At 43.1% G+C, this 19689-nt stretch overlaps 1 protein-coding gene across 3 annotated transcripts in view; it reads left to right on the top strand.

Annotated features, from left to right (window-relative positions):
- Nucleotides 1-19689, top strand: part of APLP2 (amyloid beta precursor like protein 2) — a 1432335-nt gene that overhangs the window by 828223 nt on the left and 584423 nt on the right. For all 3 annotated transcript variants that reach the window (XM_044081082.1, XM_044081081.1, XM_044081080.1), the window contains one exon: nt 1650-1778. In XM_044081082.1, coding sequence (XP_043937017.1) covers nt 1650-1778 — 129 coding nt within the window. The remainder of the gene's footprint in view (nt 1-1649; nt 1779-19689) is intronic.

Genomic DNA, 19689 nt, shown 5'->3' with positions numbered 1-19689 from the left:
CATTTTCCATCAGGACAGGGTTTCTCTACGAACCAACCCGTCATTTATGCCTAAGGTAGTATCAAGGGTAGCTTTAAATCAGGCCATACACTTTCCTACCTTTTACCCCAATCCTCAAAACAAAAGGGAAAGGCTGCTACATTCCTTAGACATCCATAGACAGCTGCGTTACTATTTGGACAGAACAAAGCCGTTCAGGAAATCAGAATAACTTTGTGTCCTATGCTGTAGGAGCTCAAGGGAAGCCAATTTCCAAACATCCAATTTCAAAATGGATAGGTCACTGCATACGTTTTTGTTGCTCCTTTCATGGTAAATCTGTACCTGCAGGCATCAGATCCCAGTCCACAAGGGCCACAGCTACCTCTGCAGCCTTCCTCAGAGGAGTCCCTACCAAAGATATTTTGGAGGCAGCATACCTTCACTAAACACTACCACCTACCTTTATATTCCAAAACTAGAGCAGGCTTTGCCACTGCTGTGTTGCAGGGCATTCTGGCTCCTCCTAGTTCCACCTAGTGCCTACCACCCTGTGCGTAGCTTTGGGAATTCTACCCATCTGTGATGACTGCAGCTGTATGCACGATGAACATAGTACAGTTTTGTACCTACCATAAATGTAGATGTTAGAGTGCTAATACAGCTTTAGTCCAGGTTTCCCTCCCTCCTTCCCCTCTGGGAACATACCTAGTGGCTAACTCCTCTACTTACAACCTGATTGGGTTATCCTTCTATGGTGTATTTGCTTTCAACTACTGTTTTTTGATTATATTGCATTGCATGATTATATATAATATTTATATATATATATATTATATATATATATATATATATATATATCTATATATATATATATATATATATATATATATATATATATAGCCTTCCTTCTGGGGGCACCTGACAGAGAAAATGGCGTCGGCTGTGTCTTGTATACCCCTGTCTCACTGACGTCAGGAAAGAAAGCAACAACAACCGACGCCGGACCAAGACTTTGTAATTTGCCCGACCGAGGACCCGCCTGACGGCAGGAGAACCCATTTGTGATGACTGCAGCTGTATTAGCACTCGAACATCTACATTTATGGTAGGTACAAAACTGTACTTTCCTGAGTCTCATAAATTTCTTTATAAAAACCCTACTGCTGACCCAGAAACTGTTTCTCAGGGTCCCAAGGGGGTTAAGGCCGCTACTGCTAAAAACCCTGTCCCTTCTGACAGGGACTCGAGGGCACTAGACAGATGGGGAAAAAAGGTTTACACTTCTGCTGCTTTGGCTGTGAGGGCTTTAAATTGTGAATTCCGTATTATTAAATATCAGCAATACTTAATGTCACTGTTAAAACAGAAAATGTTGACTAATTCTGATTGTACAGAAAATAAAAAAAATACAAGATTTATTGCATGCAGTTGGACAAGTGGGAAAGCATATATTGCAATGTGGTTTTGAGAAAAAACACTGCTACTTTTACTGTTTTTTATTATTTTTTTTTATTATTATTATTATTATTATTATTATTATTATTATTATTATTATTATTTTGATTGTTGAAGTAATTTAGTGTATTAATATTACTACATTCTCCCTGACAGTTTGTAGTAAATCGCTCGTGACTATTGGTTTTAATACTTTGATTTTCTTTTTACAGCCACATCGAATTCTACAGGCTCTAAAACGTTATGTGCGTGCAGAGAATAAGGACCGTTTTCACACCATTCGACATTATCAACATGTCTTTGCTGTGGATCCAGAGAAAGCAGCGCAAATGAAATCTCAGGTACTGAATGTTGCAACAGCTTGAAGTCAACCCATCTTAAGATTACAAATGGGTCCATAAATCATTTTGAGCCTTTTGTAGTCTGACAGTGAAGAAACCCACTCTTTTGAGAGCAACTTCACTAAATAGCGGATGTTTTTTTTTAAGCACTGTTTCTGACTCAGGGAAGGGAGACAGGAAGATGATGAGACTAGAAACTCACAAAACATTAATTTTTGCTTGTGTTATCGTCTGTTTTTTTTTTCACCCTTTTAGAACTTTTTACAGATGTGACACAAGTAGTAAACAAATACATAAGAGTCACAGCAAATTAGTCACTAGCAGTCCTAAAAAGGATGCTTGGATGTTTCTTTCTGCCACTATTCTAAGTGAGCTGAATTGTGATCTGAAAAGAGAGACTAGGGCAGATTTATCTCATGAGCTATGGTAGCAGTGCAGTATGGGCAGAAATGAGAATTGCCTCTGATTGCTTTTTTTCTATATTATTATTAAGTATCTGGAGCTTTTCTCCCCGGGCCTCTACTGAAAATGGAAATATCTCCAGCTAGACTAGCCCGGTCAACAAATGTAAAATAAAATAAAATAAATAAAAATGTAGCTTTCCAGAATACAAGTTCCCATCACAATAGCTGCTTACATGAAGGCATTTGGGGTTAAAAAATGGTAATAAGCAGTTATTGTGATGCTTGGTAGAGTTGGATCAGATAGAAAATCTTGGTAAGATAAAATGCTTTTCCATGTTCCCTTAGAAGTCCTTTAAGAGATCAGGATATTCCCATAGAGCACCTCAGACATTCCCATATTGTACTCTTATGTCAGTGGGGTCTTAAATTCTTTCCTCCTGTGGAAAGAAAGTATTTTTTGCATTCCTCTCTATCATAAGGTTCACATTGATTAGATTCAGTGAGATGCAGGGAGTAGTGCCTTTGCTTCTGCAAGCAGCAAAAATGTTTTGATAGACACGAATGCCTTTTGGCAGGTAATAGTCTACCAGCCTCATTGGAGATCCTTCAGTTGGCTTTCAGATGGCTTCTTTGTTGGTAGAGGGTGCTACTTTTTAGTCTGACTGTGCTGGAGTATTCACTGTATTCTGGCCAGTGGTACAGAGGCCTTACACAAGGAAGGGTCTTTAGTTGTTCCCATACCTGATCTTCACAAAAGATTTCTTTGTCAAGTCTTTTCTTAGTTCTGCTAGTGATTGCAGGCCATGGAGATAATTTTAAATTTGGAAAAGTTATTTAATTTTCCTTCAGAGAATTCTCTTAATAGAGACAGTTTTAAACAGCAGCACCAGTCATTCATGCCTGTGGAGGTGCCTATCATGTTACATCCAGAGTGAGTAAAAAAAAATGTGGGTAGAAGGCTTGAAGATTTCTCTGCCTCTTGGACTTCATGGACTCTAACCATACTCTGTCTGTTTAGACAGCTTTCAAATTAGTATGCTTCTGTGATTAATAAACTGCTGCAACATCATCACCGACAGTCTCCTGTTAACCCGCATGTTAGGTTGTGGAGTGATATGGAGTTACAAAACACTCCCACTGTTCTCATTGGAGAGATTCCCTTTTTTGTTTCAGTCTGTTGCAAGTTCTGCAGATTGTTCATCTATTTTTTATGAAACTGCATCCTTAGCTTTGATCCGATCTGAATAAGGCTGTATCAAAAGAGCCCATCATCCCTGAATACATAGCAAAAAGAGGTCCTAACTAACACCCTTCTAATTCAAATAGCAAGGCTCTTTTCAAAGATGTCTAGATATTTTTTCTAAACGCAAGGAAAGTAACCCCAGCACCGTAAAATAAGGTAGAAGACCCGAGGAAGCACGTACATTTGAATTCCGTTGTTAAATGTAAAAAGGCTAATAAGAGATGCTCGCTCAACAGAGTATCATACTGTCATACTAATCTTTGACCAATAAAACAAGCTTAGCCTAATGATGTCACAAAGATAAGATGTTTAAAATACGTTTAAATTATGGTTAAATGACAAAAATGGATTTCAAACAGACATTCTTCGTGTTTCACTGTTGCAGTCATCACATTTGGGTTATCCTGCCAGGGGTAGCCCTCAGGCGGCCTGAATACCAGAGGCTTAGTATTTCTGCGTCGGTTGCTGTCACTCCAGGACTGACGTCAGGTCGTCAGTGGTATAAAAACAGGCAGCTGACGCTATTACATCAGTCTTTCTTGCCGAGGAGCCCGAAGCAGAAGCAGTTCGCACCAGTGCCGGTCGGCCGCTACCTGAGTGTTCATTTCCGAATTAAAGTTGAAGTCTTCTAAAGCTAAGTACCCCATTGGGGATCCTTTTTTCTTCCTCTAACCGATGTCAGAAAAAGTTAACAATTGTCTTGCTTGTGGAAAGCAAGTACCACACCGAGATTACCATTCTTACTGTGTCACATGTTTAGGCTCAGACCACGACGTCCCTCACTGTCACTTTTCTGCTTAGTTCAACACCAGAACTATACGTCGTCGGGCCCTTATTGTAGCTAAATATTTTTGCTGTCAGTGCTCGTTTTCCGATATGGCTTCGGTAAGCCATCCGAATACCGATCTTCCGAAAAATATAAGGATAAAGACAGAGACTTAACCGCACAGGTTCAAAACTGCCAATGCTTCCGTTAAGCTAGTAGTCAGTTCTCCGGTCCTCAGTGAGCCGCTTTCGCAACCCCTGATGCCCGCTTCTGTGGATTCGCAGGGTGCTACCAAGACCCGTTCGGAGTCCGGTATGCCACGAGACTCCTATTTTTTCACTAAGGATCCTGTAGATGTCTCTACCTTGTATGGGTCCGGAGCCGCTGAGCAGGCACCAGCTTCCTTGGGAGTACTTCGCACTACCGATACTCAACACAAACCGACGACTTCTTTTGCATTTTCAGTTCTTTCTAAAACTGCAGAGTTTCTAAGGCCCAGAGTACGAACTACACCCAAAAAACCGACTACCCAAGCTCAGGCACTTGTTTCCTTGCCTCAGTCTCAAATGCTTAAAAAGGCGGAAGACCTTATTATGCTTATTGGGGGAAGCCCCTTCCAAAAGGAAAAGAGACTTGTCCCCAGTAGTTTTATCTGAACAGGAATCCGATGAATCTTATGCTTCTGAATATGAAGACATGCAACCACTCTCTGCTTATGAGGATTCTGATGCAGAGGAATCCATTCTTTCTGCCTCTCCACCCGAGGATTTTTTATTTGGTGAAACCCTTCATACTTGTAAAGGACCATTTCCAATGGGAATGTCAGGACTGTCCTCAGTCTAAAAAGAGACTCGGAATTCTTAGATTTACCACAGCACAGAGCTTTGGCCATTCCTGCTGTCCTGGATGTTGATAATGTTTTTGTGGAATCCAGTTTTATTCCTGACACCCTTTCTCCTGCTCCCAGGAAACCTGACAGGTACTACATGGTCCCTGACTCTCACAAATTCCTTTTCAAAAATCCTGCTGCTGACCCATTAGTAATCTCTCAAGGGCCTAAAGGAATGTATGCAACCTTAACTAAGAATCCCACTCCCTCAGACAGAGATTTCCGAGCTTTAGACAGCTGGGGTAAAAAAGTAAAGGAAACACTAGAGAATCCTGATGTACTGAAATGCCGAAATTTCAGTACGTCGAGACGGAATACATGAAAGCGCAGTTACATGAAACTGCAGTATGTCTACTGCAGAAATGCCGAATCTGCTGTCGTGGTGTTGCATTCGTGACGTGCGGTGCAGGTTATTTTATTTTATTTTAGTTATTTATTTTACATTTGTTGACCGGGCTAGTCTAGCTGGATACATGTCCATTTTCAGTAGAGGCCCTGGGAGAAAAGCTCCAAGAAACCTGCAGAATTAATATAGAAAAGTCATAACAGATCAAACTAAAATAAACAGCTATTGTTACATAAAACTTTAGTTTTTAAAAAGTACGAAATACAATACTCATAGTGAGCATAACATGAGCAGTAGGCAGCAAAGGGTAATGTACAAGAGAGGGTACAATATACATATATACATAATTTGTATTTGCAATAACATGGTATATTGATTCTTTAAGGGTAAGATTATAAAGATGTAGAGTGATGATTAGTGTAAAGGAAAAAAGTTAGTCAGGGTTAGTACAGGAGCATAGCCAGTATGTATTGAGAAATAGTTTTGGATTCCTTTTAAAAAGAGAGAGAGAAGTCTGAGTTGCGAGTTCAGTGGGTAGTAGATTCTATAGTTTTCCAACAGTGTTAGAGAACAGGGAGTCATTGGATCTGGAAGTATTGATCAGCAGTTTGTTTGAGGAGCATAAGTTCTTAAGATTATTGTAAGGTGTAATGAGGCTAGAGAGTATTGGAGTGTTGGTGGGTTGATACAGGGTCTTGTGGGTTATAGCAAGCTGGTGAAATTGAAGCTGGTTAAGAAATTCTAGCCAGTCAAGTTATTTTAGATTCAGACAGTGATGAGTTCTGAAAGGAGAGCCTGTAGCAAATCTAGCAATATTATTATAGAATGTTGCCAGTTTGTTGAGGTTGTTTTTATATAGGTGAAGCATAGGGTAGAGTGGAGATTAAGTGAGTTCTGGCTATAGCGGTCCTAGCTACTGGTGTAAGAAAGGGTTTGATTCTGTAAAGGGATCCCAGTTTTTTGTTAACTGATTTTATTGTGCTGTTTATGAGTATCAAAGTTTGAGGTTGTTGTCTATTGTTATTCCTAAGAGTTTAGTGGTTAGGTCAGGAGAAGTAAGAGTACCATTATTAGATGCGAGTGTGAAATGTCTAGGATGGACTTTAGGGTTGGTTTGAAGAGTGACAGTTTAGTTTTTTTGGGGATTAGGAGGAAACTGCGGTTTGAGAACCATTTTTCTACAGTATTGAAAGCTTTTTGGGTAAGAGACTGAAGTTCAGTTTGAGAAGTGGTTGAACAGATTATAGTAGGGTCATCTGCATATTGAATGCAGGTTGTGTGGAATTGCTGATTAAAGGTCATTAATATAAATGGAAAGTAGGAGTGGGCCTAATATGGAGCCCTATGGAACACCAAGGCAAATGGGAAGGTGATTAGTTTATTTTGCCAGAGTACAGCCTGCTGTCACTTTTCTAGGTAAAATTTGAACCAATTCATGGCTAGAGGATCGAGTGAAATGGATTTCAGTATGTGTAGAAGGAGTTGGTGATTAACCATGTCAAAAGTTGTTATGGAGAAGGTGGTTAAGTCGTTGCTTATGGATGCACTTTTCCATTATTTTTGCAAGAGGAGATAGCAGAGCTATAGGTCAAAAGTTAGAGAAGTCATTGGAGTCCCCCCCCCCTTTATGTAATGGGGTGATATGAGAAATTTTCCAGATAGATGTGATAGTGCCTTCACTTATGGTTCTAGTGATGAGAATGGAGATGGGATAGGCAATGGCTTTAGCTTCTTTTTGCAGGAATTCTGCTGGGAGTTGGTCAGCTGAGGGGGTAGTAGGTTTTAAGTTTTAGAGAAGGGAGCAAATAAAGGAACTAGCCACTGGTTGTAAATGAAATGATGGGGGTGGATTTGTAGTAGAAGTAGGCAGTTTTGAGGTATCAGGAGATAGATGGCTAGCAAGAGTTTGGATGGCGTCAGTGAAGAAAGAATTGAAGGCATTAGCAGTATGTGTAGGATTCTCAGGGTTAGAGCCTAGTGGGTTGGGAGTGATTGACCTGGGTATAGAAGTTTGCTAATGCTAGTCCAAAACTTTTGTGGATGTTCGTGTTTCACTGTGGCAGTCATTACACTTGGGTTATCCTGCTGGCAGGCGACCCGCAGTCGGCCCGAGTTCCAAAGTCTTGGTCCGGCGTCGGTTGCTGTCGCCTCTTCCCTGACATCAGTGCACCAGGCGTATAAAAGATGCAACCGGCGCCATTTTCTTCACTCTTTCTTGCCACGTGTTATCCGATGCAACCCACGCCATTTTCTTCAGTCTTTCTTGCCAAGTGGTGCCCAAAGCAAAAGTAGTTCGCAAGTGCTGGTCAGCCGACTCCTGAGATTTTCGAAATTGAGTTTCAGAACCGAAGTCTTCAATAAAGCTAAGTACCCCGTTGGGGAATCTTTCTTGCTCCAGACAGATGTCAGTAAAAGTTAATAATTGTATTTCTTGTGGGAAGCAAATACCTCATAAGGACTTTCACTCTTAATGTATTCATTGCCTAGGCCCTGACCACAACGTTACCAGTTGTCGGTTTTGTGCTAGATTCAATAAACGCACTATTAAACGTCGATTTGCTTTTGCTTTACATTATTTTGGCCAAAGGTTTAATTACATAATACCGGCGGAACAACCGACGACCGGAATTTATAAAAAACACAAAGACAAAGAAAAGGATAGGCATCCGAGGTCCAAAACTGACGACGAAGCATCTTCTAGGCCAGTCGCCGGTTCTCAATGAGGCGCTTTCGCAGCCCCTGACACCCGCTACCTCAGAGCCGCAGGCCGTATCAGACAGCCACGTGGAGACACCGAGGCCTGTGGAAACTCAAGGTATTGGGCCTACGGAAACTATTCCCTCAGATGGGTCCGGAGCCGCTGAGCAGGCATCGGCTTCTGAGGGTGTTTTCAGACCTTCACAGCTTACAATTAAGCCCACTACAGCAGCCAAGGCTAAATCAAAAACACCATTAAAGACAAGGAAACAAGTACAGCATTCTCCAGAACAGTCATCCATGCCAAAGAAACAGATACTTAAAATGGCCGAAGACCTAATTACTTTAATCAGGGGTTCCCATTCCCCTCCTGACAAAAGGCCTAGGCAAGACACTGACTATGATTCCTCTGACCAGGTTTCTATTACCTCTGATACCTCTTATGATCAGGGATATTCTCTCCCTCCCTATGAGGACTCTGATGCAGAGGAGTCTATACCTTCAGCCTCTCCGCCTGAGGATTATTCTTTTGGGGAAACCCTACATGCCAAGAGGGAGCATTTCCACTGGGAGAGCCAGGATTATTCAGAATCCAAGAAAAGGCTCAAAGACTTTCTTTTATTGCCTCAGCACAGGCCCCTGGCTATTTCCCCTGTGCTTGATAGTGTTGATGATGTTTTCTCTGAATCCAGTCTGTCTCCTGATTCTTTACCCCCTGCACCAGTCAAGCCAGACAGGTACTACGGGGTCCCTGACTCTCATAAATTTCTTTACAAAAACCCTGCTGCAGATCCAGAAATAATTTCTCAGGGTCCTAAAGGGGGTTAAGGCTTCCACTGCTAAAAATCCTGTCCCCTCAGATAGGGATTCCAGAGCTATGGACAGATGGGGGGAAAAGTTTACACTTCTGCTACTTTAGCTGTAAGGGCTTTAAATTGCCAGTTTCACATGCTTAAATATCAACAGTACCTCATGTCATTGTTAAAACAGAAAATGGTTTCAAACTCAGTCCTGACAGTAAGGAAATGCAGGATTTATTGCATGCAGCTGAGCAAGTGGGAAAGCATACTCTACAATGTGGTTTATTCATTGTGATTCATTAGAGGCTTCTTGTAGAGCCGCAGTTACAGGCTGTGTTATTCGAAGGCATGCTTGGTTGAAAGAACAAAGTTTACCTGATAAAGTAAAATTATTGGATGCTCCACTACAGCATGGTACTTTGTTAGGTGTTAAGGCAGAAGAGGTGTTAAAGAAAATGGAGGATAAAGCAAAATCAATGCAGACAGTAAAGGATTTTTTACAAGTTCAACCACCTAGGTTTAGCAGAAACTGGCCTTCAAAAAATTGGTCCTTTCCAGTGTCACACAGGCCACAAAGAGGCAGATACAGACGCCCGAGAGCTAGCACTTTTCTCAAAAAATTGGCACATAATCACCCAGGACAAATGGGTACTGAGTATTGTTTCTCAGGGTTACAGGTTCCACTTTCACAAGCTTCCAAAATCAAAAGGTATGCCGGACCTGCCACAAAACCAATGGGCAGAGGCGCAAAAACAAATTGCTGCTCTCATGGACATAGGAGCTATTCAAAGAGTACCACAGCAAGAACAGGGGCAAGGATTTTACTCAAGACTTTTCTTAATACCCAGAAAGGACAAAGCCTGGAGACCAGTACTGGATCTGTCAATCCTAAACACTTTCCTGGATGTTCCAAAATTCAAAATGTTAACACTACAGCAACTTCTACCCATGCTGGACAAGAAGGCTTGGCTAGTTACTTTGGACCTCAAGGAGACATACCTGCATGTCCCATTCAGACAATCTTGCAGAAGATGCCTCAGATTCATAGCAGGCTCAATGCACTACCAATTCTCTGCACTGCCCTTTGGCTTATCTACTGCGCCCAGGGTCTTCACAAAATGCCTGGCACCAGTAATTGCATTTTGCAGACAAAAAGGAATTCAAAGACAGTTTAGAAGCTGCAACCTGGAGCTCAGTGCACACTTTCACCAAGCACTATCACTTATCTCTGTACTCTAAATCCAGAGCAGGCTTTGCCACTGCAGTTCTGCAGGGCCTGGTAGCCTCTCCAAATCCAATTTAGACCCAGCCGCCCAACCTCAGCTTTGGGATTCAACCCAAGTGTAATGACTGGGGCAGTGAAACATGATGACCGTAGTACAGTTGTGTACCTACCATAAATATAGATGTTAGAGTGTATTTACTGTTGCAGTCCAGGTTACCCACCCACCATCCCCCTTTTCATTGCTGGTACTTTTCTGTACTTCTCATCTCTCTACAACCTATATGGTGTATTTGCTTGTAGATGAAGGAAATGTTTATATTAGTACATGCATGCTTTTTGACATAATTTTATTTTTCCAGCCTTCTTATCTGGGGGCACCTGACATCTGGGGCAAGAAAAACTGAAGAAAATGGTGTCTGTTGCATCTTTTATACCCCTGGCGCACTGACATCAGGGAAGAGGCGACAGCAACTGACACCGGACCAAGACTTTGGAACTCGGGCCGACTGCGGGTCACCTGCCAGCAGGATAACCCAAGTGTAATGACTGCAACAGTGAATACACTTGAACATCTACATTTATGGCAGGTACACAACTGTACTTTCCTTGTGGTAGGTTTGCTGTAATTGGAGGTAAACGTTTATCTAACAGGATGGCTTTTTTTGTATTATTTCTATGTTGCCTAAAGGTTTGTTGATCTGTATGATTCTTAGTAGTATGCCATTTTGCTCAGGATTTGTTTCTGAGAAGGATTTTTTGCCTAGTATTAGAGAGCCAAGGGGCCGGTTTAGCTTTATTTCTAACAGAGCGTATTGGGGCATGGTGATCCAGGATGGCTAAGAATGTGGAATTGAAGTATTCTACTGCTTCATTGAGTGGCAGAGATTTTAACGGTGACCAATTACATTGTTTGAGTTCTGTTTGGAAAAGTTCTGGGTTAAATTGCTTTTTGGTGCGTACTGTTCTGAAAGTGTTAGGAAAAGTTAGGTTGGTTTTATGACTGATAATATAAGTTAGTGAATGGTCACTTAGGTCATCTGGGAGGGTTCCTGCTTTGTATGTTTGATGAGGACTATTATAACAAGTATCCAGTCGAAGGTACTTTCTTTGTTGTTGGGTCTGTTAGTTCTGGTAGGAGAGTTAATAGTTTGTGAGAAGCCGTAAAGGTTAATATGGGTGGTGGGGTGCGTATTACTACAGGACTTCCAGTCGATATTAGAGTCTCCTAAGACCATGGTTTCTTGTGGGAGATTAATAGAAAGCCAGTTAAGGATATTCTCTTGTGTACTGATGTTATTTTCTGGAGGAAGATATATACAGATGATATTTATGGCTTTATATGTGTTGACCTGAAATTTAGAGATGAGTATTTCAGCACTATTGTCTAAAGGTGGACTAAGATTTACAGTGCTTTGTAGATTTATCTGGGGTTTTAGGTAAGTGGTCTTTGTTTAAGGGTATTGGAAAGGGATGTTAGTGTGTGTGGTGGTGTTTTTTTGTGTGTTTAGTGCGACCACGGAGTTAATCTATATAAGTGGGGGTGCAGGGGATCCCCCCTGCTTATAGGTAGGGTAGATGTGTGTGTGTGTGTTATGGTGTGTGTGTGTGTGTGTGTGTTATGGTGTGTGTGTGTGTGTGTGTGTGTGTGTGTGTGTGTGTGTGTGTGTGTGTGTGTGTGTGTGTGTGTGTGTTATTGTGTGTGTGTGTGTGTTATTGTGTGTGTGTGTGTGTGTGTGTGTGTGTGTGTGTGTGTGTGTGTGTGTGTTATGGTGTGTGTGTGTGTGTGTGTGTTAGGTGTGTGTGTGTGTTATGGTGTGTGTGTGTTATGGTGTGTGTGTGTTATGGTGTGTGTGTGTTATGGTGTGTGTGTGTTATGGTGTGTGTGTGTGTGTTATGGTGTGTGTGTGTGTGTGTGTGTGTTATGTGTGTGTGTGTTATGTGTGTGTGTGTTATGGTGTGTGTGTGTTATGGTGTGTGTGTGTTATGTGTGTGTGTGTGTGTGTGTGTGTTATGGTGTGTGTGTGTGTGTTATGGTGTGTGTGTGTGTGTTATGGTGTGTGTGTGTGTGTGTGTGTGTGTGTGTGTGTGTGTGTGTGTGTGTGTGTGTTTTAGTGTAGTTAGGTGTGTGTGTGGTCGTGATTGTGATAGTCTCGGTTTTGTGTGTTCGGGTATGTGGGTGTTTAGTACACCTCTGCTACTCTTGTTATTAAAGCACTAAATTGTCAGTTCTACATGCTGAAATGTCAGCAGCACACCATGGAACTTCTCAAACAAAAACTACCTTCTTTCCCTGCTTGTGCAGAAAATAAAGAATTACAAGAGTTTATGCATTCTGCAAGCAATGTTACTAAGCACGCTTTGCAATGTGGCTTTGACACCCTAGAAGCATCTTGCAGGGCAGCAGTCACTGGTACAGTCCTTAGAAGGCATGCTTGGCTTAGGGAACAGACCATGTCAAATCTAAATTATTGGACGAACCATTGAACAAAGGCACCAAGGCAGAAGAGGTTTTACAAAGATGGAAGAAAAATCTAAATCTGTGCAGACAGACTTTTTACAGGTCCAGCCTCTGAGGTTCAGTAGGCATTGCCCCTCCAAGCACTGGTCCTTTCCGGCCCTCTCCAGGCCACTTCAGCCCAAACCCAGGGGAAGCAGACCCCCAAGACAGCATCCCCAAGGAATGCAGAGATCTAAGCAATGGAGTTCTTCCTCTTCAAAAAGAGTGCTAAGCCACCCCTTATGGTAAGAACTCACAATGACTTTACACCTCCACCCCTTACCTCTGCCCACCTGCGTGTGCCCCTAGGAGGAAACTCTCCTTCCATGCAGACAACTGTACCTCTATTACTAACAGCTGGTGGGTCCTCAACATAGTGTCCCAGGGATAAAAATTTTATTTTCACAAAAGGGTTCCCAGATCTTCATCCAAACCAGTGGGCAGAGGCCAAAAAGCAAGCCCTTTCCCTGCTCTCCATGAGGGCAATACAGTATATTCCTGCAGACCAGATAGGCCAAGGTTTTTATTCAAGACTCTTCCTAGTATCCAGAAAAGAGGGCACCCTGACGCCCAATCCTTGATCTATCCATTCTAAACACCCTTCTGGTGATACCAAAATTCACAGTGCTCACCCTCCAGCAGCTTTTTCCTATGCTTTCCAAGGATGTTTGGTTAGCCACCCTAGATCTAAAAGAGGCCTACCTACACATCCCAGTCAGGGAATCTTGCAGGAAATAACTACGTTTCAGGGCAGGATCTATGCACTTTCAGTTATCCATTGCTGCCAGAGTGTTCACAAAATGCCTGGCTCCAGCCATTGCTTTTTGCATACAAAGAAATATTAAAATTTACCCCTACTTAGACGATTGCCTGATTCAGGTAGACAGTCGGGAAAAGCTGTTTCAGCACCTGACCTGAAAAGAAATCAAAACTAATACCCACTGGGAGCAAGCCTGGACCAGCATCCCAGAATGGCATTACTTACTCCAGAAAAACAAGCTTACCTCACAGGTTACTTATCTCAACTAGCCACCAGAACCCAGGTATCCGCAAGGAAAATCCTGCAAGCTCTAGGGTTCATGGCCTCCTGCATTCTACTCATTCCATATGCCAGACTGCATATGAGGAAACTACAATGGTACCTAAAAATCCTTTGGTGTCAGCACTCTCAAGACCTGGAGACTATCATACCAATGATACCTTGTCTAAGTAAAGATTTTCTTTGGTGGGCAGCAGCATGCAACCACTAGAAGGGACTTCTCTTATAACAACCTCACGCCTTCCAGACCCTCACCACAGACTCATCAGACCCCTGGATGTCAGGTGCATTCAGGGCCATTGGAGCCCAAATCAAATACATCTGCACATCGACCAAAAAGAGATTCTAGCTGTTCAGCACCCTCTGACAGCTTTCAGACCCCTACTCTCCCGGGGCCTCTACTGATCAAAACAGACAACACCACAGTAATGTGGTATATCAACAAGCAGGGAGGGACTCACTCTTATCCTCTCTGTAGGCTCGTCATGACCCTTTGGCACATGGCCTCAGCCAGACAATTACACCTGCTAGCACAATTCCTGCCAGGCTCCCTAAACTATCTGGCAGACAATTTAAGCAGAAACCTGCTAGACCCACATGAGTGGCAGCTAGACCGCAGAACCTTCACCCTTGTAACCCAGAAATGGGGCACCCTGAAGGTGGATTTCTTTGCCTCCCACTCCAATCAGCTGAGCAAATTCTGCACCAGGGAACCTTGTAGCAATTAAAAAAGGAAGGTGCCAGCTGAACTGATAACCAAATTAGAAGCACCCAGTCAACAACGAAGGAACACAAAATCGAAGGTTTAATTGGGCATAAACAAAATGAACCACAGTACACCAAACAACTGTTTGGTGTACTGTGGTTCATTTTGTTTATGCCCAATTAAACCTTCGATTTTGTGTTCCTTCGTTGTTGACTGGGTGCTTCTAATTTGGTTAACCTTGTAGCAAGGCCTGGAAAGTGGATGCCTTATCCTTCCAGTGAGTAAACCTCTCGGTCTATGCATTTCCCCCTCTACCACTCATTTCAAGGGTACTGCTCAAATTAAGGGAGGAAAAGCCAAGAGCAATCCTGATTGCTCCGGACTGGCCACATCAGCACTGGTACCCACTGCGCAGCCTGTCACCTACCTCAGATCCCAGCACTCCTGACCCAGAAGAATGGAGAATTCTTGCATCCCCAATTGCAGACCCTCAACCTGGCAGCCTGGCTTATTCCCTGACCTCTCCGCAAGCTGATAGCCTAAGCAAACAAGTCCTAGATGTTGTACATGAGGCCAGATGCCCCAGCACTAGAAAATCCTATGCTGATAAGTGGAAAAGGTTTTGCGCCTGAATACAGGCTAAGGGAGCCAAACAGCACAGCCCTCCCTACCTCTCATCCTGGATTACCTAGCAGACCTATAACACAGTGGTCTATTCCTCTCTTCTATTAAAATTCATGCCTCTGCCATCTCTGCTTATTACAGCACAGAGCCACCTCTCTTCTCACACTCTGTCATCAAACAGTTCCTAAGGGGGGCTAACAACTTAAAGCCACCCAGAAGAGCTCCTACCCCAGCTTGGGACCTTAAATTTGTGTTGGAAAAGCTCACACTACCCCCCCCCCCCTTCCCCGAACCTTCAGCTTCAGCAGAGTTAAAATTCCTCTCTTGGAAAACAGCCTTGCTTCTGGCCATCATTACAGCTAGAAGAGTTTCAGAGCTACAAGCACTCATGGCTGTAGAGCCCTTCATCATTTTCCATGCTGATGGGGTCTCACTCAGGACTAACCCATCCTTCATGCCTAAAGTGGTCTCCAGTGTGGCTCTCAACCAATCCATTCATTTGCCCATCTTTTTCCCTAAGCCACAGAACAAGGGGAAAAGAATTCTGCACTCTTTAGGTGTGCACAGACAACTCAGATTCTATCTGGGTAAGACTAAATCTTTTAGAAAACCTGAGCAATTGTTAGTCTCACAGCAGGGGCAGAGGGCAAAGCCATATCCAAACGATCTCCAAATGGATAGCACACTGCATCCATTTCTGCTACAAACAGCAAGGGAAACCGCCCCCAAAGAGGGTCAGGACACATTCCACCAGGGCAACCTCCACCTCTGCAGCTTTTCTCAGAGGGGTCCCCACCAGAGACATCCTAGAAGCTGCAACATGGAGTTCTGTTCATACCTTCACCAAGCATTACCACCTGCCTATCTTCTCCATATTCAGGGCAGGCTTTGCCACCGCAGTCTTGCAGGGCATCCTAGCCAATCCCCAATCTTCTTGACTGCCTCCACCCTTTTCTTCAGCTTTGGCAATCAAACCAAACGTGATGACTGCAACAGTGAAACACAAAGAACATAGTACAGTTGTGTACACTTACCATAAATGTAGATGTTCGAGTGTATTCACTGTTGCAGTCCTGGCCCCCCCCCCTTCACCCCCCTTGTGTGTGTCTCTCTCTCTCCCCCTCTCCTTACAGGGATTTTTTGTTTACTTTCTACTGGTGGTGTCCTCCACTATAACCTAGCTCCCTATTTGGGGGCTACTGACGGGGCAAGAAAAACTGATGCAATGGCATCGGCTGCCTGTTTTTATACCACTGATGACCTGACGTTAGTCCTGAAGCGACAGCAACCAACACAGAAATACTAAGCCTCTGGTATTCGGGCCGACTGAGGGCTACCCCTGGCAGGATAACCCAAATGTGATGACTGCAACAGTGAATACACTCTTAACATCTACATTTATGGTAAGTGTACACAACTGTACTGTCTGCAGATAGCACAGCTGAGAGGCAGAATAAAGGCTACGCCCACGACACACCTCCACATGCTGTTGGCTCAGACCTCATGTTCTGTCCTCTTTTTCGGGCATAAATTGCGACTCCTCACCAGCTGTTTCTCATTCTGGACAGCGCTAGGAGAGCAGTACTAACTGTACCATCAGCACTTCTAATAAAGAATGTAAGACCACTAAACGTCGCCTTGGATTCTTTTTCATTCATTAATTTTTTTAACGTCTGAAGATTGTCTGGATCTGAAACAGCCCTTGTCAGGGCCCCCCCCCCCCCCCCCCACACACACACACACACGGTTATCACACCAGCCCTTGTCAGGGTTAAAACTAGGAGTCGTCTGAGACCACACCAGCCCTTATAAGGGCTCCATCTGCTCGGTCTAACGGAAACCCACCATCCCTTTTCAGGGCTAATGTTTCAAGGAATTTTGAAGGAATGTCTCCCCTTCCACTAAGTTTTTCTACAGCCCTTCTAAAGGCTCCCACCTCTCCTTTCCTCTAGGAGACCGGAATCTCCAGCCCACCACAGGGCTCTTCCATTATACCAGCCCTTATAAGGGCTACTGTTTCAAGGACTTTGGGAGGGATATCACCCCTTTTACAGCCCTTATAAGGGCTCTTTCTGACCCTCGAGAAGACTGGACTCACCAGCCTTTGCAGGGCTCTTCCAGGACAGGATTCATCAGCCCTTTTCAGGGCTCTTCGAGGATTCCATACCAGGCATAGCCCTTATAAGGGCCAGCCTTGTTGAGCTCCGGTGATTAGGATTTTTTTATCCCCCACCACCTAAATCCACACCAACAGCCCTTAATAGGGCTACCTGCATTTACAAAGGTTTTCAACAGCCCTTATTAGGGCTATCAATCAAACTACGAGTTGTCCAACTCACAGGGTCATCCCGAGAGTATCACCCACAGAACGTCCCCCAGTCTTATTTAGTAAAGAAGAAAAATAACATCTTTATGCATGATTGCAAGTGTGCTGCAGTGATTTTTTTTCCCTATAGAATAGTGTATGCTATGTAACGGGAAGTAGTTTTTGTAGTATAAGCTCATCAGATGATTACCTTTAATTGGAAAATCGTGCTTTCTTAATACTTATTGATCTAACTCCCCATCTGTGAGCAAACACCAGCTTGATTATAGTTTGCCACACTTTGAGTCCACCATTGAGTTATACTTCTGTTTCTTTGCCTTCTGTCAGAATATGCTTAGGACTGTCCCCGATATAGCTGGAATCAGATGCCAAGGCAGTTGGTTAGTTAGCTTACACCAAAGCATGAACATTAAATACATGAGACAGTAGTGCAAGTAGAAGTGCATGATGGAGGAAAGGAAACCTTCATTAGGATTGATCACAGGCAAGATCATGTGATTGTTCTTTTCTGTTTTTATAACCTAGCCTGGCTGTGGTGGTAAGTGATATGTTGTGAATAGGCAGTGCTGCATTGGTTGACAGCATGGTCTTAAACTGGCAGGCAGTAGAACAGAGGATGAGATTCACAGGTAAGCAGTGTGCCTGCCAGCACTGTTAAAGGAGTTCAGTATGCAAAACATAAAGGAGCTAATTACTGATGTAGCAGGCAAAGGACAGCACTGTGTGCTGAGCAAGGGGACCATATAAAGCTGTGTGTTAGCATTAACATAATGAACAGCAATAACCAGCTCCATTACCATAGAGAGAACTACAACATAGGAAACACAAGTTCATTTAGCAGCTTTGCCATTGGCGGGGAGAGGGTTGAAGTAAAGAGGCTACAACTACTGAACTACTCTTGGCCGGAGTGTTGAGAATGTGGGGCCCTTACTGTAGTCTTCGTGCAGGATGCAGACGGGGCTCAGAGTGACATTTTATGTCTGGAGTAATTCCCCGTAGAGCTATGAGTGTATACACTCAAGACCATGCCTCATGACCTGTCTCATGACATGTAAAACAGGCACACAGGGGTAGAGAAGGCTACATAAACTAAACAAACCTATTCTCCACAAAGCAATTGTTGCCCTTTGGCCATTGTTCCACCTGCAATCTACTTTACCAGCTTTTCGGAAGGCTTGCAACCTCTGGTGACAGGTTATCTGGCAAGTGTTATACAAGTTCACAGTTTGTATGAACAGCTTATGAAAGTGATTGCGGTACAGTGAGGATTGGGAATTTACCGTTTTCCTCAATAATGCAATCTCTGGGTTGGTATCTTTAATTAACAGAGGGTATGGGGGTCACAACCCCCCCCCCCTTTTTTTTTAATGGTCGAGTTTTAAGAAATTCGATCATATCATCTCAACGATGTGCATTTCAAGTTTCTGAAAACTTGGTAAACTAACATAGATGTGTACAAAAAGTTGTGTTGGAGCATAACTTTCCTCAAAACTATTACACATGGATCCACAATTGGACACACACTCTTCAAACTCTACAAATATTGATCCGTAAGGGATTGGGGGGGGCTATCTAAAACGGTGTTTTGTTTTTTTGTGGGGCGGGGTGCAAACCTCTCTGCACCCCCCCCCCCCCCCAAGTGCCCTGCTAATTATGTATACCAACTGCATGATAACTGTACAGTGGGAGAAAGGCCATATTCCCTGATCCCCAGTACATTTCCATCTGATGTGCTGTTTTTTTTTTTTTCTCTCGTTCATGAAAACGCACATTGACAAAATACGTCTAGCAAGTATACATTAGGTGGGTGAGCCTATGAACTGTTTACATGCTTCATGCTGTAGTCTTGGGTTTGTTTCCCACAATTTAAATTTGTGAACTGTGAACAAGGTATGCTCCTTGCTTGTCCTTTTATCCAATGAGCTGCTTTATCTATTTAAGTTAAGTTTATTTTGGATTCCACACAGTAATTAAACTGCATAAGGAGCAGGGCTTTTTTGTGGCAGTACATGCTGGTACAACTTACAGACACTTCAACCACAACAAAGGTGTTTTTTTTTCTTTTTCAGTCCGGTCACAGAGACGCAGAAGATTAAAACAAGTCACAAACACCTGCTGCTTCTGTGCGAATGGTGGTTTGCCTTCATGTTCCACGCACATGAAATTTGAACGTCCATGAATGAACAAGTGAGCGGTGTGTCTGTGTTTGTAAAAGAGGGAGGTGGGGGGGTCATGCCTCTCAGTTGTCCACATTTTTGCAGAATATGTAGATTTTTGCTTTTTATTTTTAGTCTGTTTCTCATAAAATTCTGTTTGTTTGTTTTTTTTTTTTTTTTTTTGGCAAATCAC

Source organism: Protopterus annectens, chromosome 8.part0 (assembly GCF_019279795.1).
Source record: "Protopterus annectens isolate FY-2018-M chromosome 8.part0, PAN1.0, whole genome shotgun sequence".
NCBI classification, from domain to species: domain Eukaryota; kingdom Metazoa; phylum Chordata; order Ceratodontiformes; family Protopteridae; genus Protopterus; species Protopterus annectens.
The sequence above is the reverse complement of the archived record's forward strand: the minus strand, read 5'-3'. Positions and strand labels throughout refer to the sequence as shown.